At 40.2% G+C, this 25,766-nt stretch overlaps 1 protein-coding gene across 3 annotated transcripts in view; it reads left to right on the top strand.

Moving 5' to 3' along the window:
- Positions 1 to 25,766, top strand: part of sxc (O-linked N-acetylglucosamine (GlcNAc) transferase sxc) — a 1,061,542-nt gene that overhangs the window by 226,593 nt on the left and 809,183 nt on the right. For all 3 annotated transcript variants that reach the window (XM_067773008.1, XM_067773007.1, XM_067773009.1), the window contains exons 3-4: positions 10,564 to 10,747; positions 10,805 to 10,873. In XM_067773008.1, coding sequence (XP_067629109.1) covers positions 10,564 to 10,747; positions 10,805 to 10,873 — 253 coding nt within the window. The remainder of the gene's footprint in view (positions 1 to 10,563; positions 10,748 to 10,804; positions 10,874 to 25,766) is intronic.

Here is a 25,766-nt window from a genome sequence, read left to right as displayed (position 1 = left end):
CTCCTTAAAACCAAACTTGCTCTTTTCTACATTAATCGTCAACTTTGCCTCGCAGAAGACACCGAGCGACCTTTTCTAACAGACACATATGGGACATAAAATCTTCAGAACACACTAACAAATCATCCAAATAAACAAAAACACATTCACGTAAAGCGGTCGGAATGACCTTGTCCATAAGACGACACATACGTTGTGCTGCGTTGCACAACCCGAAAGGCATTACAGTGAATTGGTATAGGGGTCGGCCAGGGACAGTGAAGGCAGTCTTCTCACGTGATTTTCTCTCTAGGGGAATCTGCCAGAAAGCGTCCTTGAGGTCAATTGCGGAGATATATCTCGTGTTTTGTAGCCGGCTGAGTATTCCATCGATGTGGGGTAACGGGTATGCATCTTTAACTGTCCTCTCTTTCACCTTTCGTGCGCCCAGGCAAAGACCCTTTCACGAGCGAAACCGGCGAATTCCAACTGCTGTTTGATTCCTCTATTACTCCCATGCTCAGAATTCGGTCCAGTTCTGCGTAGATTAATTTTTGTATGGCTGGTGATATTGGATAATGTCGTTGCTGGCAGATTCTCGTCCACCACCTCGATGACGTGTTCCTCTTTGTCTGTCCGGCCTAACCCCAGTACCGCGAAGGACGGGAATTGGGCCTTCACACGCTCCAACATGTTGTTTTCTTCTGTCGTCAGGACATGTTGCACGGCATCAAAAGAAAGATCCCCCTCGACGGGCACGAGCTCCGCCACACTGGCAACATTCACACCTCTACTCATAACACTCATTCCGAAAGCCTGCCAGAAGTCTACGCCTAGATAGACTTCTTGTTGAAGGCCGGGAACGATTAAAAATTCGAGTTCTCTGGTGGTGTTATCCCACAATACCGGTAACGTTACTACCCCTACCACGGCGGTTTCCTCCCCGTTTGCGGTCCGGATGTTCCGGCCCTGGATCGGCAAAATCAAGGCCTCTTTACCGCGCAGGAGTGCAGCTGAGCCCTTTCCTAAGCAGCTTGCACTCGCCCCTGAGTCTAAAAGAGCCAAGACCTCATGACCTCCTATTTCGGTTTTAGCAAAAAATCTGTTATCACCTTTCACAGTGACTATGGTCTCCACAAATTTACTTTTTAGCCTCTTAAAAAATTTCCTTTTATCTCTCATCTTCTCTATCTTCTTAAAATGTCTACTCTTCTTCCTGCCATTGTTCGACGACTCACAAAAGATTCTTCGCCTAGCTTCCTCATATTCTAATTTTCGTTGGTGTAAACTTTTTAAATTCTCTTTTCCTCTCAGTTGCGTCCGCCTTCTCGACTTCTCCCCGCTTTCCTACCACTCTTTCTAATATTTTTGCTAGAGCGTTGCCGGGTTGCCTGTCTCCTGGCTGGAGTTCCCGGTCACCAGTCTCAGGTTTCCCTACTTGGGCTTAAAAACACAAAAGGACGAATCACTACCACAAGCAAAACGGACCATATTGTGGAACGATAATAAACATTTATTTGATTTTTGTGTTTCTGCCGGGTTTTTCACGAAGTGATCCACCGGCATACCGCACGAAAAACACAACATTAAATGGAAGGGTGATGCACAAGATGAATTGACGGTAGACTTGGACGTAGACGGATTAACAGAGGGAGTAGCACTACTAGGATTGGCTGTGGTTTGGCGTTGGGGTAAGGATTGAGGTTGGTGTTGGGGTGGGCGTTGAGGCTTCTTACCAAAAGCTTCTATCTTTCTCTCTTCCAGTATATCGGCTGTTCGAACCCTATCTCATTAACTGCTCTGGACCGGCTCTTATTTTCCATAATGAGTTTTTCCGCTCTCTTACATTCAGCTTTGAGCTCCGCCAACGAGTCCATTTTAATGGCGAAGGTCAGGTTGGCTAGGTACGGTGTAAGATTTCCCCTAATTATGCCAACCAATTCCCTCTCAGGGATTCTCTTCCGCAAACGGAACGTCAGGTTATGGACTTCGCTATAAAAGTCGTCGAAAGCTTCTGTGGGCTGCTGTTTCCTCTCCATGATTTCACGGATGATTTCATAGTCGGACCCAGCAGACTTGAAGTGGTTTAGCAACTCGGCCTTCAGCTCGAAATAGTCAAAGTCGGGCTCATCCGCATGGTCCTCGATGACCTGCCAATACCACTTCAAGGCGCTACCGGAAACCAGACAATGAAATTCCGTAAAAAGCTAGAAGTAGGAAATAGCATGTTGTTCCCGTATTCGTTCGACCCGAAAAATGAAGGTTTCGACGCTTATGCCTTTATTGGTACCATCGAATTTGATGTGCCATTTTTCCAAATCTAACTTTTTCCACCTTGGAGGGTCACTACCATTTCGCTCCGTAATCCGACTGCCACTCGGAATACTGTTGCTTGTAGCAGTTTCCCCCCTTCGGTTCTGTGGCTCGGGCGTGGATGTCACAGCGGACCGATGCCCCTCCGCGTGACTGCATGCCTCCATCTCTGCCACGCGACCACCAAGATGATCGACATTGGTCTTGATGCTTCGCACTTCACCCGCCATTCGCACCACCAAATCTTGTTGTTGCGCCATCATCGCCATCATGCGGCTCAGCTGTTCCACATTGGTTGCATGCTCATTACCGTCGGTGCGAGGAGCATTTAAGCTGCCGTGAACGATTGCTGGTGCGTTTCGCGATTGAACATCACCCCCCTGTGCACCCACGTTCTCGCTATCGGACATTTGGTACACCAAATCGATTTTCTGCGAGAAATTCAAACTATCCTCTGTCTCGTTAAACGACACTCCGTTCGCGAAAGAAACTCTAAGCGGACGTTCAGGGCCAAACGCTCTAAAAATAGGCGACACGCACCTATTGAAATAATCCGTAGGCACAAAGTCTATGGGCCGCGGAATCCCTGTGTCGATTTGTGTGAGAAGAGAACCAGCAATCTGGTTTTCAAGAGCCCTGGCACGACTCCTCGTAACACGCCTATTGGAATCTAAAAATCCCAATCCCCTAAAAGGTCTTTCCTCGGTATGTTTGTCCTGGCCTTGGTCAGACAATCACTGTCTGCAGCGGCAAAAAATTTTAACAAAAATCCAAAAAAAAAACAAACGCAAGAACAATCGAAAAATAAAAAGAGCGAACTAGAGGTTTTGTACCGGACACCCTAATACCTCCAAGAACACGATATCCCGACCGCAACCCAAATGGTAAAAAAAGAAGAAAAAAAGAAATTATGCGAAAATGAAAAAAATGAGACGCAAAGAAAATATTCCGATAAAAACAATCTGTTTGTATTTGCAGATCCAAATAATAAGAGTAAATATAAATTCAATAATAGGTCCAAATTCACCCAAAACCCAATTAAAAAATATATAAATAGAGGATATTTAATAATAGATATTAAAATTACAATATATGTATATAAAAATTCAATCCAATTATTAAGTAATATGTTTGTGTTTATGTATGTATGTGTATGGTAATTCAAGTAATTTGTGGGTTTATGCGTATGAGGAGAAAAAAAACTTACACGTCAATATCAAAAACAAAAATTTTGAAGTATATAAAAAAATTTATTAAAACTGAAGTTAAATTCAGGGGCTATATGCGTGTGTATGTGTGTGAGAATTAAAACAATGTGTGTTTGGGTGTAAATATATTATGTATATGATAATCGAAACAATAGAAACTTAAGACTTACAAAAGTGAGAATTCAAATTATATGTTGGCTTGTGTGTGTATGAGTAGCAATAAAAACTTTTTTTAATTTTATGGCTTAAATGTCCAACCCAAAAGTTATGACATAAAACCAAAAACAAAATAACTCAGATATCAAAAATTAAATGCAAATAATATTTTTGATACCTAGTGATCTAGGTTTGACGATTGAAGGGTCTGACCCAGAATCCAAAAAAAAAAAATACCTCAGAGATAAAACTGAAAACAAAATTAAACTAAAAGCAAAACCAATCTCTAACATTATGTTTGTGTGTGTGAACTAGTTAGATGTAGACGTTGTATGAGTTGATTAGCAGGAAAAGTCTACAAACAAATTAAAAAAATTGAGATTGCAACCAAAAAAAGGTAAACGAAACAGCGTAGTCTGTATGGATGAATACAACCAAGTAAACCAATAAAAAAAACTATTGGAAAAAATATTAAAATTACTTGAAACCAAAATTCAAACCTTATTTTTGTGGTTGTCTCACCCTAAGTATGTATGTTCGTGGTGATCGAAACCATTAAAGGCAACTATGAAACAAACTAAGAAAGTACTAAGTGTGGTTCAAAACCCAAAAATAAAAGCAATGCAAATGTTAAGTCTCTAGAACGATAATCGAAATATGCATCGAATGCAATTTACATCCAAACAAAAAAAAAAAATTAAATTTTCGAAAAAAACACAATTCAAAAAAGATGTTTGGAAATAATCCTACAAGAAATAATCAGCGAAAAAAAAATTTGTAATAACCTCGAAACTTCAAAAATATAAAATTTTGAATTTGAAATAAAAAAGTTAACAAATGAAATTTAATGTATTTGTACTGGTGTCTGTGGTGCTGCCTTGGCGAAGGTTCAGCGAAGGTGGTTAGTCAGTCTCTATCTATTTGAAGTCTGGTCAATCGTGCAGTCCGTGGAAGTGTGGCACTTTACGTTCAAGAACTTATTCCTAAGTGTGAATGCCACACCTCCTACTCCCAAATATCGTGGCGACGACTGTAAGCCTGACTTACCGGGAATGCTGGACTCCCGGTAAGGTAGCTTGAACAGCTCGCCACGATATCCTATCTAAGTCCGTCGCTAGCTAAGTGTCATGCCAGTTACCACGTTGTCGAACTGTTGAAGTTCAACAAAGGAGCACTGACATGGACACTCGGCTAATCCCTATCCTCTGGTCATGTATCATGACTGTTCCTGTCCTGTCAAAAGACGGAAATAAGGATTGGGCTGGAAGGGTAAAAAGAATTTAAGAAAAAAAATTGGAAAATCTAAGGAAGGAAAGGTTGAAAAAAATTAAGAAATTCAAAAATGACAAATACGAAAAAATTAATTAAAATAAAAATGGGAAATTTAAAATAAGAGATAATTAATTAACGTGGAAATGAAAAATTGATCGGGCTACTAACGTTGAGAATACCAAAGCTAAGAACTGAAAGAAAATTTTGGAAACTAAAAAGAATTAAAGCGGATTAATGTAGATAAAAAAAATGAAAAAAATTAACTATAAATTTAAAAATAAATAACAAAAAATAAATAAAAAAATAATTTAAAAGATGGAACTTCTGGGGTTGACTCGGCGGCCACAGAAGAAAATACTGATCGTGACTTCCTACTTGAGTCCGAAATAAACCGAACATACCTTAAATCGCAAATCGATTTATACATTGCAGAACAACAAGTTGGGCACAACATCGATCAGATATTTACAACATTGCAAAGCGCTAAATGTTTATACCAGCTTTGACCTACGTTCAACTTGTTTCTGTTTTTGTATGTTGATTATTTTACTGCGGTTTAGTTATATATCCTCTTGTTCCTGCTGATATAGATAAAGTCTTAAAAGAGTATTATAAAATATTCAAAGTAATAAAATGTTTACCAATATACCATTTGTTGAGAAGCGCTCTTTAGGGTCTAGAGTAAAAAAAACTGCGTTTATAATTGTATGTAAGCTCGTATACAATATTCGCAGCACTTTAAATTATAATTGAAACGTGTCTGGCGATAATACAGGGAGAAGAATGCTGCTTTGTACAAAACTTAAATTAAGAAGTTAGGATATACATACATATGTATATTTTTCCTCTTCTCTAAACTGGATAAGAAGGTAGGATAGATATTCAAGCAAATTAGAAAAAGTACGAGAAATGAAAAGTGAAATTTTTGCGAAAGTTATGACGAAAACTTTGAACTGAAGATTTGGCTTTTGAAGTATTGTTGCAGGGCAATGATATCTTATCCATTTTATTTTCATACTTGTTTTTAAACTTTCACCATAGAAATAAATAAAATTATTTCTAAAGGTTCTTTTTCAAGAGTCATTCTATTTGACGTTCAACCAAAATTATAAGGCATTTGGTGGCTGACCGTCAGACTGCTAAATAACATAAGGGATTGCCATAAATCCAATTTTGATCAAATGAAATTTCGTAAGTTTTCATCTGGGGTCTTACTTTATTGCACAAAACTGTAAAGAAAATTTTCACTGAATTCTGAGTTCCGAATATATTTTATTGAATATTTAAAAGAAACCAGTCAAATTAATTGGCAAATATCACAGACACTACTTATACGTGCTGCCTATGTAACCGAAATTTGCATTAACCGACTAACCGCAAGTGAGCGGTTATTCGACTAACCGTAAATGGGTGGTTAGCCGAATAGTCTAAATGTTTTGACTACTCGAATACTGGTAGTCGACTAATGACATATTCGTATAATTCGGTTAATCGACTAACCAAATACCAAGAGCTGATATTAGGTACCTGTCTTTCCAGAATAGCGTGAATGATGGCATTGAAGTCAGAAACGTTTTTGTCAATATCTGCACCGTATTTGGGCCAAACTACTACTGTATGCCCACCGTCGCACAGTGGCGCCTTTTGAGTTTTTTCTTTGCAAAAATCATAACTTTTGAACCAATGAAGATATTTTAAAAATTTAAAATGCAAAAGAAAGCTAATTATTTGAGGTTTTATTGTGTGAAAGCTCAGAATGTCACAGACACAGGGTGCTTCAAAAAAATCAAACTCGAAAATTTTTAGAAAAATGCAAAAACAAAATGTTTTTAGTAAAAAATAAAAAAAATAAAATGAGATTTGTCTTATAATGACGTATTTAAGCATTAAATAAGAAAAACTAATGATTTTGATAAGATAGCGTGGTACTTCCCACTTATGATAAAAAGTTGTATCTAAGTAGTCACGTAATCAAAACTACCAAAATCGATAGACGTATTGTTTCTTTTAAATGGCAATACCCTTATAAAACTTAAATGTCCGTTTTTGGTGCCACAATAACAAGGTGCCTCAAAATTCATCGTAAAATTTTACATGTTTTTTTTTTTTAATTTACAAGCCAAATATGTATTTTATTAATAACTAAAAGTTATTGAAAGTGGTTCAATGAAATTTTATTTGAGCTCAAGATTAAACAGCCAACGAATTTTGGAAAAGGGGAGTGCTAAAAAGTTTGATCTTAGTAACAGCTTTACCAATTTGTACCAAACTCGATAGACGTATTGATTTCTATAAAAATTTAATACTCGTTTGAAGGCGAAGTGCCTAAGCTTTAAAATAAATTTGATAAACTTTAGATAAATGCAGTAACGAAAAGTATATATTTATAAATTACTAAATTAATTAATTCTTTTATTTGAAATAAAAAATTAACTTGTACATAGATATCTTATTTTTCAGTAAAGTAACAAAATTGATTAGTAAATCTGTTTTTCATTGTTGTGATAAGAAATGAGAAACTTATTTTATCTTAACATAGTCATCGTCACTGGAACACATATCTAACAAAGCAACCATTTCTGAGCTATACGCATCTGTAAGATCATTTTGTGTTCTTATATAACTCATAGATGATATTCGTTTTGTCTAACTCGTGATACTTTGCAGGTGTTCATACATCTATATCTTCTGTAGTCCTTGTTCTTAGATTCTTGAGCTTCTTCAAATAATTCTCCTACCGGTAAGCACTGGTACTGTTTTAAATCTTTTCCATGTGCTAAAATTTTATGTACCGTTGGTGTAAGTTTCTTCTCAGGATACTTTTGATGCAGCATATCTGTAGTTTTAGATGCATATTCTCCAAATTTGGCTCCATTAACTGTTTCATGGCAGTTTAAAATATTTAAAATTACTACCAATCTTTTCACAATATCTCTATCAACTCCTGTTATGCGAGCAGTCACTGCATCGTTTTCAAAAAATCTTCTTGAGGAGTTACCATCATTTGTATATCCGTATCCATACTTTGGACAGTCAACTCTAAGGCCAATCTCTTTATAGAATGCATCCTGAATTATTTTTTTATCCTGTTTTCTTTCTCCTTACATGTTGTATTGGCGTCGAAAACTTCTCCTTGTTGTGGTAGTGTATAGGCCAGCTTCAAAACAAATTCCATACGTCTTATCCTAGCATGCAAAGGAGATATTCCATACTCATAATTTAGTTCGTCAGTTATTGAATCATCAAGATTTTCAAAGTCCTTTTGGCTTTTCTTACAAATTGGACATTTCACTCTAGATGTCGTATTTGTTATTAAGTTCAAAACTTTACCATCGACCATTGTTAGAAGAAAATCATGCTTTATTGTAATAACATTCCCCTCTTCAATTTCAATTATTGTTGGTTCTAACTTGGCAATTTGATTTTTTATATCACTCACTGTGGATTTTATGAGTTCCGAAGACTCCTTCTCGTATTTTAATAATATCGGGCGGCACAATATAATTGATGAGAGATGTGGATTTTTCCAATATTCTGAGGCTTCATCTTTTAGTCGTAATGGAACAATAGAAGCCATAAACATATTACTATCTGTAATTGGGTCATCGTCTACATTTATTCTTTGTTTATTTGCGCTTTATCCATCACAGCCCCACTTAGTTATCAAGGCTAGCTCCTTTGGCAGTGATTTCAACTTTTCTTCAGTAAAACTTTGAAGGAGTCATGTAGGCGTATGATCCATTAGGTTTTGTAGCTCAATTTCAGCTGATACTTCGGTTATTTTGGGACTTAGAGGAACTGCTTCTTTCTTGGCTTGAGTAATTTTTTTGTATCCAGGTGAAATATCGCATTACGTTGCAGTAATGACTTACGCAATATAATATATTTTTTCTTCGTTAAAACGAGATCTATAAACAGCGCCAAAGCTTCTTCGGGAGTGTATTTCCTAGGTAGCGCATTTGGTGGTGTGGGAATGCTGTTTTTGATCCTCATCAGTCGCACTGGACTTGCTACCGCAACTGCTTCTGTTATATGAGACTTCACGTTTTCTTCGTCTTTTTTATATTTAATAGCCAGTGCTTCTGAAAGATGAGTCGTGGCCGTAGCTTTTGTGGTATCAGACAGCTTCCTTTTCCTTGCGTAGGTAGAACACTCTTCTATGGGTTTTGTTGGTCTCCCTCTAGTTGGATTGGTTGACGTGCTAGGCGTTTCTTCGTCCATAAAAGTTTTGTCAGCTAGCCACTTTTCATGCTTACTTAGAAATTTTGAATTGTTACGATAGACGTCCTTCCATTTTCTTTCTATCATAATGTATTGTAAACCAATTTTTTCTTCCAGGCCTTCCTTTTCTTTAATGCTTGTTTCACTCGCTAATTCTCTCATAATAGCCTCAACGAAGTCCCGTCTTGACTTTGTAGATTTAAACACCGCAAATATTGTCGAGTTTTCTAGATACATATTAGAATTGGCTTCGAGTGTATCTGACTAAATATTAAACTGTGAACTATATTTAAAAATACTATTCACTTTATTTAAGTAAACAGAATACTTAGTTCCCTAATCTCCAAAAGACGATTGATAATGTGCATTGTATGATGGATAGCTTTATATACCTACTCAAATTATTAAAATTAATTTCAAGTATACCATTTGTAACTAAAAAAACGTATGTTGTTAACAAGTTGCAATAACAAAAACGACCTTACGGCCGTACTGAATTATATATACCTGTTCAGGCGTGTATTTATGCCCAAGGTTGTTTAACTTTATTTGATGTAAAAAGTGAAGTTGCAGATGGACGCAGGTAGACTTTATGAATTTAGGTAACTGAATATTTCACAAATAACTAATGTTAATTTGACGGAGCACATATTTTAAATTTTTTTTTATTTTTTCCATCAAAGTTTTAAAAAGGGCCTAAAAATTCATTTCGAAAAGCAGGTATATCCGCCAACTTTTACCAAAAAAAAACAAATTTTTTTTTGTTTCAATCCTAAATTAAATTATCTTTAATAGCTATACAAGAAAACGACAATCGGACGCCTTCTTTACTCACAAAACCAATTTAAATACAACGAAAAAGAAGAAAAATTTCAAATTTTTCCCCAATGTTGAAAATTGATCAACTTTGAGCGGCTCTACCTGGTAAACTATAATTTTCTGTGAAACAAAAGTTGTATATTCTTGATCCCATCTATTAGAAACATGTATTAGATTTAGCGAACGATTTCATGATTTTTTTTGATTTTTGCCATGCTTTAGCGGCAGAGGCGCCACTGTGCGTCGTGGCAGAAAACGAAAGGAAAATGTGCAACTCGTCGAATCACAAGGAAAATAAAGTGTGCACTTGCTTTTCGGAACACTGCTAAAAAACAAAGTAACACGACGCAAAGCATGACCTCTTCGGAGGTATATCGCTCCCTGTATTTTTTATTTTTTTATAGTTACATAACGCTACCTCGTTTTACTACCTTTAAAACTACACCCCATTTAGTGAGTTTGGTTCCAAGTGGGACGAAAAAACATAAAATGGAAATAATATATATTTTTTCTGATGCGTTTTAAAAATTTGGCTGCTTTACAAATTTATTGTCCAAGGTTTTTGGTTATAAACTAGAGGTTTTTGTTTTTACAGCAACTTGGGAAATGTGTACAAGGAGCGTGGACAACTCCAAGAGGCATTAGAAAACTATAGACGAGCCGTTAGATTGAAGCCTGATTTTATTGACGGGTATATAAACTTGGCTGCTGCTTTGGTTGCGGCGCGCGACATGGAGTCGGCAGTACAGGCATACATTACTGCACTGCAGTATAATCCGGTAACTACACCAGAAGGATAAATATTTAAATACACTTAACAAAATCCATATTCATAGGAACTTTACTGTGTGCGCAGCGATTTGGGAAACTTACTCAAAGCATTAGGCAGATTGGAAGAGGCCAAGGTGAGTCCATTAACAAATCTGCTTTTTCTGACTGAAATTAATGGTAAATTCTTCAACGCAAATTTTTTTTCAATTAGCGCCACAAACATACAGTGCGATGTATTTAGTCAATTTGCTCTTTCCTTGTGTGTATCTATTGCCAAAAGTATCGTATCTAACTCGATTTACATCCGCAGCACTTTAAGTAGTATGAGCAAAGAGGATAAATATAATAAGAGCCATCAGTCTGCTACGAGGGGCGAGTAACTCGCTGGAAATTAAAAAAATTATGCCTTATGTTTTCTAAGAGGGACATTTTTAATTGGTTGTCTGAAAAATTTTCTACTTACTATTCCAAAAACAAAATACAATTCTTCAAATTTAGAAAAATTAAAAAATAACAATAATTAAATAAATAATTAAAAAATTATTGTTCTGGGTATCACATTAAAGTTTATGAGGTGGGTTTTGTCTAAGGCTGGGGTAACACTCAGTCAATCCAGAGTCGAGTAAAGGTCCCACAAACCCCTACTGAATAAATACACGATATTTATGTGTTACGAACGCACGCACACACGGCTGGGGATATTAGGCGGACAGCAGCTTTCCGTGCAAAGATGGAGGCGGTGGCTAATAGGCGTAGTAGTAGCGGATGGGTCGGTACGGTGGTTTAGCGGCGGTGCAGTAGCGGGCGGGATGGTACGGTTGTCCGGGAGCAGCGGCGGGATCAGCGCGGCGGCCGGAAGGCGGACAGTATTAGCGGACGGATTGGTACAGTAGTATGAGCGCAGTGGCTGGACGGCGGACAGTATTAGCGGACGGATGGGTGTAGCGGTATAGACGAAGTGACGGCACCAGCGAACTGGATGGACGGTGATGCAGCGGCTTAACGGCGGTAGGATGGCGAGCGGCCAACGGTCGTTGTAGCAGTGACGTGACGGGTGCAGCGGCTTAACGGCGGTAGGATGGCGAACAGCCAACGGTCGTCGTAGCAGCGGCGTGACGGATGCAGCGGCTTAACGGCGGTAGGATGGCGAACGGCCAACGGTCGTCGTAGCAGCGGCGGGACGGAGACAGCGGCTTAACGGCGGTAGGATGGCGAACGGCCAACGGTCGTCGTAGCAGCGGCGGGACGGATACAGCGGCTCAACGGCGGTAGGGTGGCGAACAGCCAACGGTCGTCGTAGCAGCGGCGTGACGGATGCAGCGGCTTAACGGCGGTAGGATGGCGAACGGCCAACGGTCGTCGTAGCAGCGGCGGGACGGAGACAGCGGCTTAACGGCGGTAGGATGGCGAACGGCCAACGGTCGTCGTAGCAGCGGTGGCACCAGAGGGGCGACGGTGCGACGGCAGCGGCGGTGGGCTACGGAGCGCGTACCAGGGCAGAGAGAGAGAGAGAGAGAGAGAGAGAATAGGCCGGCGACGGGGTTTACCTGGACAGCGGCGGCGTGTTCCGGGCGGGGTCGGATAGGCGTACCAACGGGCTGGTATTGGTCGGTCGGCTGCAACGGGATCTCTAGTCGCTCTTCTTCGGCAGCTGTGGTAGTCGCGGGGTCAGTCACTTGCGGAAGAGACTGCGAGGACTGGTTAGTGCTGGTTTCACCGCTGGACACCCCCGCCTCCCTACTTGCACACTAGTAGAAGGTGCGTAAGGGGGGCGGGGTTGTACCAGCCGATACACCGTGGGTCGACCCGTGGGCGGAGGGGAAGTGCACCTTAACGGCACAGCGGTAGCCCCTGTGCGCACGCATCGGCTCACGGCCGAAACCAGAGCTGAGGGGAAGGGGTGAAATGTCATGAAGGCATCGGGCCGCTCAACACCTAGGAGGGCGCGGGGGGCAAAGTAGCACAAGGCATCCTCCCCGTCGTCCTTACCTAAGTGAAGGGTGACCCGCGCCATGACGGCGCCCCTACCGCTCAGCCAGCCAAAGCTAGGACTGAGGGGGAGGGGTTGTATGGTCATTAGGGCGTCGGGCCACTCAACACCTAGGAGGGCGCGGGGGGCAAAGTAGCACAAGGCATCCTCCCCGTCGTCCTTACCTAAGTGAAGGGTGACTCGCGCCATGACGGCGCCCCTTCCACTCAGCTAGCTAGCAGGAGGGAAAAATATGTCTTTAAAAAGACATCCACTCCCGCTGGCTCACCTGCGAGGACTGAATTGCGAAAATGCAAATTCAGTGTTTATATGGGTGGTGACGCAAACTGGTTGAGAATTCAACGCACCATTATTGTGATTTTCGTTGGTTCGCAATTTAGTTGGTTGTTGAATATGCTATAAAAGAAGTGGTTGTTGGCTATGCTATAGCAAAATAAGTACAGGGAGGTTCAGGTTTAGGTGAATAAGGAAATACAGGGGGAGTTACGTTATTGTAACGTTACGTTACAAGGTATTAATGAGGGGTTTAAAATGGACTGGCCCTTAGTTGTATATGTGAAGGCGTCTTCGAGATATCGACCAAAATGTGGACCAGGGTGACCCAGAACATCATCTGTCGGGTACCGCTAATTTATTTATATATGTAATACCACGAACAGCATTCCTGCCAAGATTTCAAGGGCTTTTGATTTCGCCCTGCAGAACTTTTTCATTTTATTCTACTTAATATGGAAGGTGTCACACCCATTTTACAAAGTTTTTTCTAAAGTTATGTTTTGCGATAATAGGCCAATCCAATTAACATGTTTCATCCCTTTTTTCATAGTTGGTAAAGAATTATGGCATTTTTTTTTTCATTTTTCGTAATTTTCGATATCGAAAAAGTGGGCGCGGTCATAGTCGGATTTCGGCCATTTTATATACCAAGATAAAGGGAGTTCAGATAAGTACGTGAACTAAGTTTAGTAAAGATATATCGATTTTTGCTCAAGTTATCGTGCTAACGGCCGATCGAAAGGACAGACGGTCGACTGTGTATAAAAACTGGGCGTGGCTTCAACTGATTTCGCCCATTTTCACAGAAAACAGTTATCGTCATAGAATCTATGCCCCCGCCAAATTTCACAAGGATTGGTTAATTTTTGTTCGACTTATGGCATTAAAAGTATTCTAGACAAATTAAATGAAAAAGGGCGGAGCCACGCCCATTTTGAACTTTTCTTTTATTTTTGTATTTTGTTGCACCATATCATTACTGGAGTTGAATGTTGAGATAATTTACTTATATAATGTATAATGTCAATTTTTTGTTATAATTTGACTTAAACAAAAAAAAAATTTAAGTGGCCGTGTTCGTCATCCGATTTTGCTAGTTTTTATTTAGCACACCAATAGGAATAGGAGTAACGCTCTTGCCAAATGTCATCATGATATCTTCAACGACTGCCAAATTACAGCTTGCACAACTTTTAAATTACCTTCTTCTAAAAGTTTTACTAATTTTCTATTCTACGTCATAAGGTCAACCCACCTACCAAGTTTCATCGCTTTATCCGTCTTTGGTAACGCATTATCGCACTTTTTGGGTTTTTCGAAATTTTCGATATCGAAAAAGTGGGCGTGGTTATAGTCCGATTTCGTTCATTTTAAATAGTGATCTGAGATGAGTGCCCAGGAACCTACATATCAAATTTCATCAAGATACCTAAAAATTCAAGGTTCGAATCGAGCCCAAGGCCAGAACAATAATTTTTTTCCAATGATAATTATTGTTATTTTTAAATTTTTCTAAATTTGAAAAATTGTATTTTGTTTTTGGAATAGTAAGTAGAACATTTTTCTGACAACCTGCCATAGCTGCGCAGATAGATCCATCTCGAAGGGTGCTAAGCCTTCATCATCAGTACGCTTTAGGCATGCTGCGCTAGCCATTTAGCTATACAGTGGTGGTTTGTTTGACTGGCAAATTTGCTATTTCTATTCCTTTTTACCAACTATATTTATTCAGTGTTGCGCCATCTGGTGCAAATCACTGACAATGCTGGATTTTTGTTTATTGTCAATTACTTTGTTTGACATTCCCAAGTGCTCATGCTTTATTAATAATTGTTTTTGTTTTTATCGGCCTATTGATAAATCATTCAAGGTTCGAATCGAGCTCAAGGCCAGAACAATAATTTGTTTCCAATGATAATTATTGTTATTTTTTAATTTTTCTAAATTTGAAAAATTGTATTTTGTTTTTGGAATAGTAAGTAGAAAATTTTTCAGACAACCTGCCATAGCTGCGCAGATAGATCCATTTCGAAGGGTGCTAAGCCTTCATCATCAGTACGCTTTAGGCATGCTGCGCTAACCATTTAGCTATACAGCGGTGGTTTGTTTGACTGGCAAATTTGCTACTTCTATTCCTTTTTACCAACTATATTTATTCAGTGTTGCGCCATCTGGTACAAATCACTGATAATGCTGGATTTTGTTTATTGTCAATTACCTTGTTTGACATTCCCAAGTGCTCATGGTTTATTAACAATTGTTTTTGTTTTTATCGGCCTATTGATAAATCATTCAAGGTTCGAATCGAGCTCAAGGCCAGAACAATAATTTTTTTCCAATGATAATTATTGTTATTTTTTAATTTTTCTAAATTTGAAAAATTGTATTTTGTTTTTGGAATAGTAAGTAGAAAATTTTTCAGACAACCTGCCATAGCTGCGCAGATAGATCTATTTCGAAGGGTGCTAAGCCTTCATCATCAGTACGCTTTAGGCATGCTGCGCTAACCATTTAGCTATACAGCGGTGGTTCGTTTGACTGGCAAATTTGCTACTTCTGTTCCTTTTTACCAACTATATTTATTCAGTGTTGCGCCATCTGGTGTAAATCACTGATAATGCTGGATTTTTGTTTATTGTCAATTACCTTGTTTGACATTCCCAAGTGCTCATGGTTTATTAACAATTGTTTTTGTTTTTATCGGCCTATTGATAAATCATTCAAGGTTCGAATCGAGCCCAAGGCCAGAACAATAATTTTTTTCCAATGATAATTATTGTTATTTTTAAATTTTTCTAAATTTGAAAAATTGTATTTTGTTTTTGGAATAGTAAGTAGAACATTTTTCTGACAACCTGCCATAGCTGCGCAGATAGATCCATCTCGAAGGGTGCTAAGCCTTCATCATCAGTACGCTTTAGGCATGCTGCGCTAGCCATTTAGCTATACAGTGGTGGTTTGTTTGACTGGCAAATTTGCTATTTCTATTCCTTTTTACCAACTATATTTATTCAGTGTTGCGCCATCTGGTGCAAATCACCGACAATGCTGGATTTTTGTTTATTGTCAATTACTTTGTTTGACATTCCCAAGTGCTCATGCTTTATTAACAATTGTTTTTGTTTTTATCGGCCTATTGATAAATCATTCAAGGTTCGAATCGAGCTCAAGGCCAGAACAATAATTTGTTTCCAATGATAATTATTGTTATTTTTTAATTTTTCTAAATTTGAAAAATTGTATTTTGTTTTTGGAATAGTAAGTAGAAAATTTTTCAGACAACCTGCCATAGCTGCGCAGATAGATCCATTTCGAAGGGTGCTAAGCCTTCATCATCAGTACGCTTTAGGCATGCTGCGCTAACCATTTAGCTATACAGCGGTGGTTTGTTTGACTGGCAAATTTGCTACTTCTATTCCTTTTTACCAACTATATTTATTCAGTGTTGCGCCATCTGGTACAAATCACTGATAATGCTGGATTTTGTTTATTGTCAATTACCTTGTTTGACATTCCCAAGTGCTCATGGTTTATTAACAATTGTTTTTGTTTTTATCGGCCTATTGATAAATCATTCAAGGTTCGAATCGAGCTCAAGGCCAGAACAATAATTTTTTTCCAATGATAATTATTGTTATTTTTTAATTTTTCTAAATTTGAAAAATTGTATTTTGTTTTTGGAATAGTAAGTAGAAAATTTTTCAGACAACCTGCCATAGCTGCGCAGATAGATCTATTTCGAAGGGTGCTAAGCCTTCATCATCAGTACGCTTTAGGCATGCTGCGCTAACCATTTAGCTATACAGCGGTGGTTTGTTTGACTGGCAAATTTGCTACTTCTATTCCTTTTTACCAACTATATTTATTCAGTGTTGCGCCATCTGGTGTAAATCACTGATAATGCTGGATTTTTGTTTATTGTCAATTACCTTGTTTGACATTCCCAAGTGCTCATAGTTTATTAACAATTGTTTTTGTTTTTATCGGCCTATTGATAAATCATTCAAGGTTCGAATCGAGCTCAAGGCCAGAACAATAATTTTTTTCCAATGATAATTATTGTTATTTTTTAATTTTTCTAAATTTGAAAAGTTGTATTTTGCTTTTGGAATAGTAAGTAGAAAATTTTTCAGACAACCTGCCATAGCTGCGCAGATAGATCCATTTCGAAGGGTGCTAAGCCTTCATCATCAGTACGCTTTAGGCATGCTGCGCTAACCATTTAGCTATACAGCGGTGGTTTGTTTGACTGGCAAATTTGCTACTTCTATTCCTTTTTACCAACTATATTTATTCAGTGTTGCGCCATCTGGTGCAAATCACTGATAATGCTGGATTTTTGTTTATTGTCAATTCCTTGTTTGACATTCCCAAGTGCTCATGGTTTATTAACAATTGTTTTTGTTTTTATCGGCCTATTGATAAATCATTCAAGGTTCGAATCGAGCTCAAGGCCAGAACAATAATTTTTTTCCAATGATAATTATTGTTATTTTTTAATTTTTCTAAATTTGAAAAATTGTATTTTGTTTTTGGAATAGTAAGTAGAAAATTTTTCAGACAACCTGCCATAGCTGCGCAGATAGATCCATTACGAAGGGTGCTAAGCCTTCATCATCAGTACGCTTTAGGCATGCTGCGCTAACCATTTAGCTATACAGCGGTGGTTTGTTTGACTGGCAAATTTGCTACTTCTATTCCTTTTTACCAACTATATTTATTCAGTGTTGCGCCATCTGGTGCAAATCACTGATAATGCTGGATTTTTGTTTATTGTCAATTACCTTGTTTGACATTCCCAAGTGCTCATTGTTTATTAACAATTGTTTTTGTTTTTATCGGCCACCCATATTGTACAAACGCATTTTAGAGTCATCCCTGGTCCACGTTTATGGCGATATCTCGAAAAGGCGTCCACCGATAGAACTTAGGCCCACTCCCTTTAAAAATACTCATTAACACCTTTCATTTTATACCCATATCGTACAAACAAATTCTAGAGTCACCCCTGGTCCACCTTTATGGCGATATTTCGAAAAGGCGTCCACCTATAGAACTAAGGCCCACTCCCTTTTAAAATACTCATTAACAGCTTTCATTTGATACCCATATCGTACAAACACATTCTAGAGTCACCCCTGGTCCACTTTTATGGCGATATCTCGAAAAGGCGTCCACCGATAGAACTAAGGCCCACTACCTTTTAAAATACTCATTAACGATGTGGCAGCTCCCACACAATGGTCATTGGCAACATACGTCTGGCAACTATCTATCACCTATGGCAGATGACTGACACTTCCTGTTCTGTTCTTATTATCATTATTATTATTCATTCTGCCATGTGCACGATAAACAACGAACATTTGTGTATTGTAATTTATATTGAAATATATCAATCAGTTGTAGAATATCGTGTTGTTCACTTCTTCATTTGCGCACCAAAAACTGGTGACCCCGACAAAAGAATATTTTGCTAAAATCAAATATTGAACGTTAATGAAAGAAAAATTCCTACCAGTGAAGAACTTGCTGAACAAATTGAATCGCTCAAAATTCAATTAAATGAAGCATTGTCCATTAGTGCACAGCAGTCGTCAGGACAGAATGGAATCTCCTCGGCAAACCAAATAACATCAAATTCAAATAAATCAAAATTCTTGCACACTGTCGCAAACTTATCAAGCAAAGTAGCTCTGGAAGTGAGGCAATTGCTACATGAATCATTCAACGACGAAAAATACGATAAACTGAAGCAACAACTCATATCAATGTACTCAGAATCGGCAACAATAAAATTCGAGAAGTTGATTTCCAACGAGCCGCTAGGTGACATGATGCCATCGCAGGCGTTACAAAAAATTAAATCCCTCGCATCGAAAGACGTTGGCGATGATTTCATCAACAATCTATGAATGAAAAAGTTTTCACAAACAGCGAGAACTGTATTGGCTGGCTGCATCAAAAGATAAGTTAGATGACCTCGCACATATCGTCGACGGAATGTGGGAAGTTTCAGACAAAGTAACCATTTCCAGCGTTGAAAAAACCGCGCCATTGGAACGAACATTAAAAATAATCCAACAAAAATTAGACAAATTATCCAATCGGCTAAGCGCAATTGAAACGCTAAAGTGATCTACTCGGCGAGGACACACACCGCCTCGAAAACGGGGCCGGTCAACAAGCTAAAAGGGAAGCGACAAAGAAGATGACGATAATAGCGATGTATGCTGGTATCACCGCAGCTGGGAGACAATGCGAAAAACTGTCGTTCACCATGCTCGTTCAATTCAAAACAAAAAAACTAACGTGTGCAGTTTCAACACAGGCTTCGAAGCTATGCACGACATCTAAACGCCTGTTTATCCACGACAAACTAACCGACACTGACTTTTTAATAGATTCTGGCGCCGATCACTCTATACTGAGACCAACTCATCGTATGAACGAAAAGTTACGTAGCAGGCACAACAATGCCAAAGTAGAAGAGTACGCACAATATTATGCGGCAAATGGTTCGCCAATACGAACATATGGCAAACGTCTTTTAACTGTAAGCCTTGGATTACGACGCGAGCTTCCATGAAATTTCACTATAGCCGACTGCCCTACTTCGATAATTGGAGCAGATTTTTTAAACGAATATGGATTGCTTGTTGACATAAAACGCAAACGTTTGATCGTTCCAATGACAGGGTTGTCTTCGAAGTGTGAAGTTCTTGAAACGTCTTTGCAACAGGTAACTATAATTGATTCAACAAACAAATGTTCATTTCTGCTAACAGAATTCAAAGACTTGCTCGACGACAAGCCATCGTTTCAGGTAAAAGATAGGGCGAACGTAACACACTTCATCGAAACGGCTGGCCCTCCAGTGACTGCAAAAGCAAGGCGGCTATCACCCGAAAAATTGCGGACAGCGAAGAAGGAATTCAACGAGCTGCTTCGACTGGGAATTTGCAGACCCTCTAAATCAAATTGTGCTTCGCCACTCCACATGGCGCAGAAAAACAATGGCGACTGGCGGCCGTGTGGGGACTACCGCCAATTAAATGCCCGTACCAAGCCGGAAAAGTATCCAGTGCCCCACGTGCAAGACTTTACGAATATACTGCATGGAAAAAAGATATTCAGCCGCATCGACTTAAAAAAAGCATATCATCAAGTTCCTATCGAAGAGTCACATATCCCGAAGACTGCCTTCATAACCCCTATTCGGCTTATTCGAATATGTTTTTATGACCTTCGGAATCCGAAATGCATCACAAACATTTCAGCGTTTAATTGATGAAGTGCTTCGTGGACTTGACTACGTTTTCGCTTACATGAATGACACATTCATCGCGTCAGAGTCGTACGACCAACACGTTCAAGATATCCGAGGCGTATTCAGCCGGTTGCGCGAATTCGGACTTCGCATCAACGCTGAATATGCATCTTTACAGTAAACAAAATATAATTTTTGGGGACACGAAGTAACACCTGACGGTATCAAGCCCGTACCAGAAAGGGTGGAAAAAATACTATCCTTCAAAGAACCCACGATTGCGAAAGACTTAAAACGATTTATGTTGATGATTAACTTCTACCGTCGGTTCATCAAAGATGCTGCCGAGACACAACAACGATTACAAACACTAATAAAACATAACAAAAAAAAAAACCATAAAACAGCTCTCGTGTGGACTGAGGACGCAAGGCAGAGTTTTGAAAAATACAAGAAACAACTGGCAAATGCGTCGGTACTCGTGCATCCAGCAGCAAACTCTAAATTAATTCTGGCAACCGACGCCAGCTCTACTGCTATTGGGGGAGTGTTTCATCAAGATGAGAATAGTCAGCACAAGCCACTGGCATTTTTTTCGAAGCGGTTAAGCAATGCAGAGATCCTGTATCCAACGTACGACCGAGAATTATTAGCAATTTATCGCTCAATAAAGTACTTTGAGTACCTATTGCAGGGACGTGAATTCGAATGACATTGCGATCATAAGCCATTGTCATTCGTGTCCACAACATTCAGCGAAAAAATTATTCCAAGACGTGCAGCACAATTAAGTTACATCATCGAATTCACAACACACATTCGCCACGTTCCAGGGAAAGATAACGTCGTTCCAGATCTACTATCAAGAATTGATACAATCGGAGGAGGCGATATAAATTTCGAAGAAATGGCCGCTAAACAACAAAACGACACCTCTCTCAAAACATTGCTCAAAAACAAAAACACCAGTATCCGGCTCAAACAAGTAAAAATTCCTGGATCGTAGGCAGAACTATTCTGCGATGTTTCTGGTAATTATATTCGCCCTTTCGTTCATAACAAATTTCGAAATCTCGTTATAGGCAAATTGCACCACCTGAACCATCCCGGAGTACGCGGCACAACAAAACTTGTTCAGCAACGATTTGTCTGGGACAATTTACGCAAAGATTGTAAACAATTCGTCCGTAATTGTTTAAAATGCCAAAAAGTTAAGGTACATCGACATACGAGATCACCCATTGCGCTTCCCAAGGCAGTTGGTTCTATGTACCGGAGCGACTCGGGATTTTTCCCGACCAAGGACTGTCATTTCAGTGTGACCCCATCTAATTTGTTTCGTCCCTCCCACAAATTGTCATCCTCCCAGCAGCTCCTTGCAGCCGGACTGCTCCATATTCTCTTACTCCGGGAAGGCATCGAATCCAATCCGGGTCCGTCTCCTGACCCCGGTCCTGAGAAATGGTTTTGCTGCATCTGCCGGAAAAGAATCTTTTTAGGACGGTCATACTCTGTTCAGTGTGTCTCGTGCAAGGGATGGTTGCATCGGACAGGTTGTTCTGGGCTTGATCCCAAAACCCGACGTCCACGTAACTTTTATAAATCTTTTGTGGCTCCTTGCTGTTCGTTCACGCCCAAGGGCGTCCCGTAGTCTACGTCTAAGCGCCCCCCACTACCTTCCAGCAGCCCCGCTGCTCAGCAAGCAACAACAAGTACCCGCTGCTGCTCGCGCCTCACGGCGCCAACAACTCAAACAGCTGCTACCACTCATAACTACAATCTTCGTTGTAGAGTCGAAAGCAATGCTGAGCAACAGCCCCTGCCCCCGTCTTCTCTCCCCCTCTTTTCCGGCAGCAATCGTGTAGGTCAGGGAAACAGACTCTTAGTCCCTACCTCCGTTTGCACCGTTTGCCAGCACAGAATATATATGTTTGCGACATCCGCCCAATGCAGCTCCTGCCTTGGGTGGTGCCACTTCCCTAGATGTTCTGGTCTCCGCGACGGCAACCCCCCGACGGGTTTCATCGCGCCATGTTGCCAGGTCGCAAACCCAAATCATCCGGGTACCCCAATGCTTGCCCAAGGACGCCCAGTCCTAGGGCCACAACAGCAATTGCGTCCTAGCCTTCCCCAACCCAGGCGTAGTCACCCGTCACTTACTCCCAGAGTGGCGACGTCTCCCCTTATGCACTTCAGAATTCTGCAGTTAAACCGTAATGGACTAACTGGGAAGATTACGGAGATAGTCGATTTCATGACGCGGCACAACATCCCCATTGCTGCGATTCAAGAGACTAAACTCACAGCAAGATCTGCATTGCAGACCTGCTCTGGGTATAACGTCCACAGGAAAGACCGCGAGAGCGGAAATGGAGGCGGTCACGCGTTTGTCATACACCACTCTGTGCAATATTGTATATTTGATCCTGGCATCGACCGCAGGGACAATGTCTTAGAACGTCAAGCAGGGGCGGATACAGGTCTCCAGATGAGGGGGGGGGGGCGATCATGGCCGAAAGCTCAAAATCCATTTTTGCCATGGAAGTCAGTAATATAAATTAATGATTAACTTCAGAACACAATTTTGACATAATTACAAATAAACGTATCGAATTTATCTTTAAGCACTCAAATTAGCTCAACTAATTGAAAGAATTCGAACAAAAAACAATCAAGAAATGATTTTATACAGCTCAAAGGTAGAAGCTAGTTCTTTCTGATAAGAGAGTTTCACTTGTGGCTTTAACTAAGTGGAGTTATTTTGAATCTATATCTATTGCAGCAATCATAAAAGGAAAAAAAGAGATGAATAATTTGACTTCAGACCCCATTCTTGGAAACGAATGAACTTTTGTTTACAGCGAATGAACTTTTGTTTACAATTGAATGAACAGACAGCTGATTTCGAGCCCCATTCCTGGAAACGAATTGAGAGAGAATAAAAGTTTCGTATCAGGTCATCAGTGGCTCTGATATTGCATAAATGAAACGACATATTAGGTGTGTACCGGAACTTTTATAAAAAAAAATGAAGTTGGTTGGTGATATGAAGAATTTTTGTTTACAATTGAATGAACAGACAGCTGATTTCGAGTCCCATTCCTGGAAACGAATTGAGAGAGAATACAAGTTTCGTATCAGGTCATCAGTGGCTCTGATATTGCATAAATGAAACGACATATTAGGTGTGTTCCGGAACTTTTATAAAAAAAAATGAAGTTGGTTGGTGATATGAAGAATTTTTGTTTACAATTGAATACAGACAGCTGATTTCGAGCCCCATTCCTGGAAACGAATTGAGAGAGAATACAAGTTTCGTATCAGGTCATCAGTGGCTCTGATATTGCATAAATGAAACGACATATTAGGTGTGTTCCGGAACTTTTATAAAAAAAATGAAGTTGGTTGGTGATATGAAGAATTTTTTTATGGTCACCATGTTTCAACTATTTTATTCACAAACCATGGCATATCTGCGGCAATAAGCGGAAAAAGCAAAACTCACTTTTTTATTATTTACCTTTTTTCGCTAGACAAGCAGACAAAGAAGATAAGAAATATTTCATTCAATCTCAATTTTACGGAAATCTAAAAAATGCATTTAAATTTCTGGCAAATTAAGCACGCCCAATATTTATTCAGGTAGGTCTGGGGGGGCGATGGCCCCCCCCCCCCCCCCCCCTTTTTATCCGCCATTGACGTCAAGGCCTATCTGTCCGGTCAGGCGATGCAAACCTAGAAATCATCAACATCTACATCCCTCCTGCCACCTGTTGCCCCAGTGGATACCGCCCTAATATCAGGGCCTTACTCACTGGCAACAATCGCATTATCTTAGGCGATTTCAATGCCCATCATGATCTATGGCATTCAAACTTGCGGGCGGACAGTAGGGGTGAGATGTTGGCGGATCAAATAGAAGAAACGAAGTTCTGCACAATAAACGGAGACGCCCCCACACGTATGGTAGGAAGCTGTCACAGCTCGCCAGATATCTCAATCGTGAGCGCAGAACTCTTAAACTGCGTCAACTGGCAGCCGATGGTAACATTGGCCTCCGACCACCTGCCCATACTTATTTCGCTTGAGCATAACGCCGACTTCATCGTCACTGAAAAATGCACTTTCATAAACTTCAAAAAAGGAAAGTGGGAAGAATATAAATCCTTTACAGACAGCCGCCTAGCTGCCCTCCCTATCCCGACTGATGCCCGCCAAGGGGAGCGTGCCTTCCGTAAGGTCATTAAATCCGCCTCGGCACATTTCATTCCCGCCGGGAGAATTCCCGAAATCCGGCCCAACTTCCCGGCGGAGGCCGCAAACTTAGCGAGAGAACGCCCCTTATAAGACAGCTTGACCCAGGCGACCCCCAAATAAGGGATATAAACCAACGCATCAGATTGCTTGTAGATGAACACAAGCGGGCGAAATGGGAGGAGCACCTAAGAGGTTGTAACCTCTCTACCGGTGTGGGTAAACTTTGGTCCACCGTAAAGTCCCTATCGAATCCGACTAAGCACAAAGACAAAGTTTCCATCGCCTTTGGCGACAAAGTGCTGTCGGACGCGAAAAAATGCGCGAGCGCTTTCTGCCAACAATATATGTATAATGCATCCTACGGTCGACAAAGATAGACGAAGAGCCAATAGACGCGCACATAAACACAAATTCAGCGCGCCACCAATCACCATCACCGCTAAAGAGGTTGAGGACGCCATTGGTCGTGCTAAACCATCCAAAGCAGTGGGCCCAGACGGCATAGCCATGCCGACGCTTAAAAACCTAGGGAAAGAGGGGTTCAAATATTTAGCGCATGTCTTCAATCTGTCTCTTTCTACCTTTGTCATACCTGAGAAATGGAAAATGGCCAAGGTGGTCTAAAGCCTGGGAAACCAGCTAACATAGGTGAGTCGTATCGTCCGATATCTCTCCTATCGCCAGTGGCAAAGACCGTTGAAGCCATTTTGCTCCCTTATTTCCAAGCAAATTTGCAGCTAGGCCCTCATCAGCATGGCTTCAGAAAACTCCATAGCACTACCACCGCGCTAAATGCCATTGGCACCCAGATAAATTGCGGTTTAAATCAATACCCCCACCATAGAACAGTACTCGTAGCGCTAGACCTATCAAAAGCTTTTGATACGGTCAACCATGGCTCGTTACTGCAGGACCTGGAAGGGTCTACCCTTCCCCCATGTCTTAAAAGGTGGACCGCAAATTATCTGGGTGGTCGGCAGGCATCGGTGCAATTTAGAAACGAAACATCAAAACCAAGGAGAATTAAACAGGGGGTGCCACAGGGTGGTGTCCTATCCCCACTTTTGTTTAATTTCTACATATCTAAGCTACCTTCACCACCGGAAGGAGTCACAATCGTTTCCTACGCCGATGACTGCACAATAATGGCCACAGGCCCAGGCCCAAAGATCGATGCGCTATGCAATAAAATAAACGGCTACCTCCCTGATCTCTCCAGTTTTTCGCCTCGCGA

Source organism: Eurosta solidaginis, chromosome 3 (assembly GCF_040869045.1).
Source record: "Eurosta solidaginis isolate ZX-2024a chromosome 3, ASM4086904v1, whole genome shotgun sequence".
In the NCBI taxonomy this organism is placed as follows: Eukaryota; Metazoa; Arthropoda; class Insecta; order Diptera; family Tephritidae; genus Eurosta; species Eurosta solidaginis.
The sequence above is the reverse complement of the archived record's forward strand: the minus strand, read 5'-3'. Positions and strand labels throughout refer to the sequence as shown.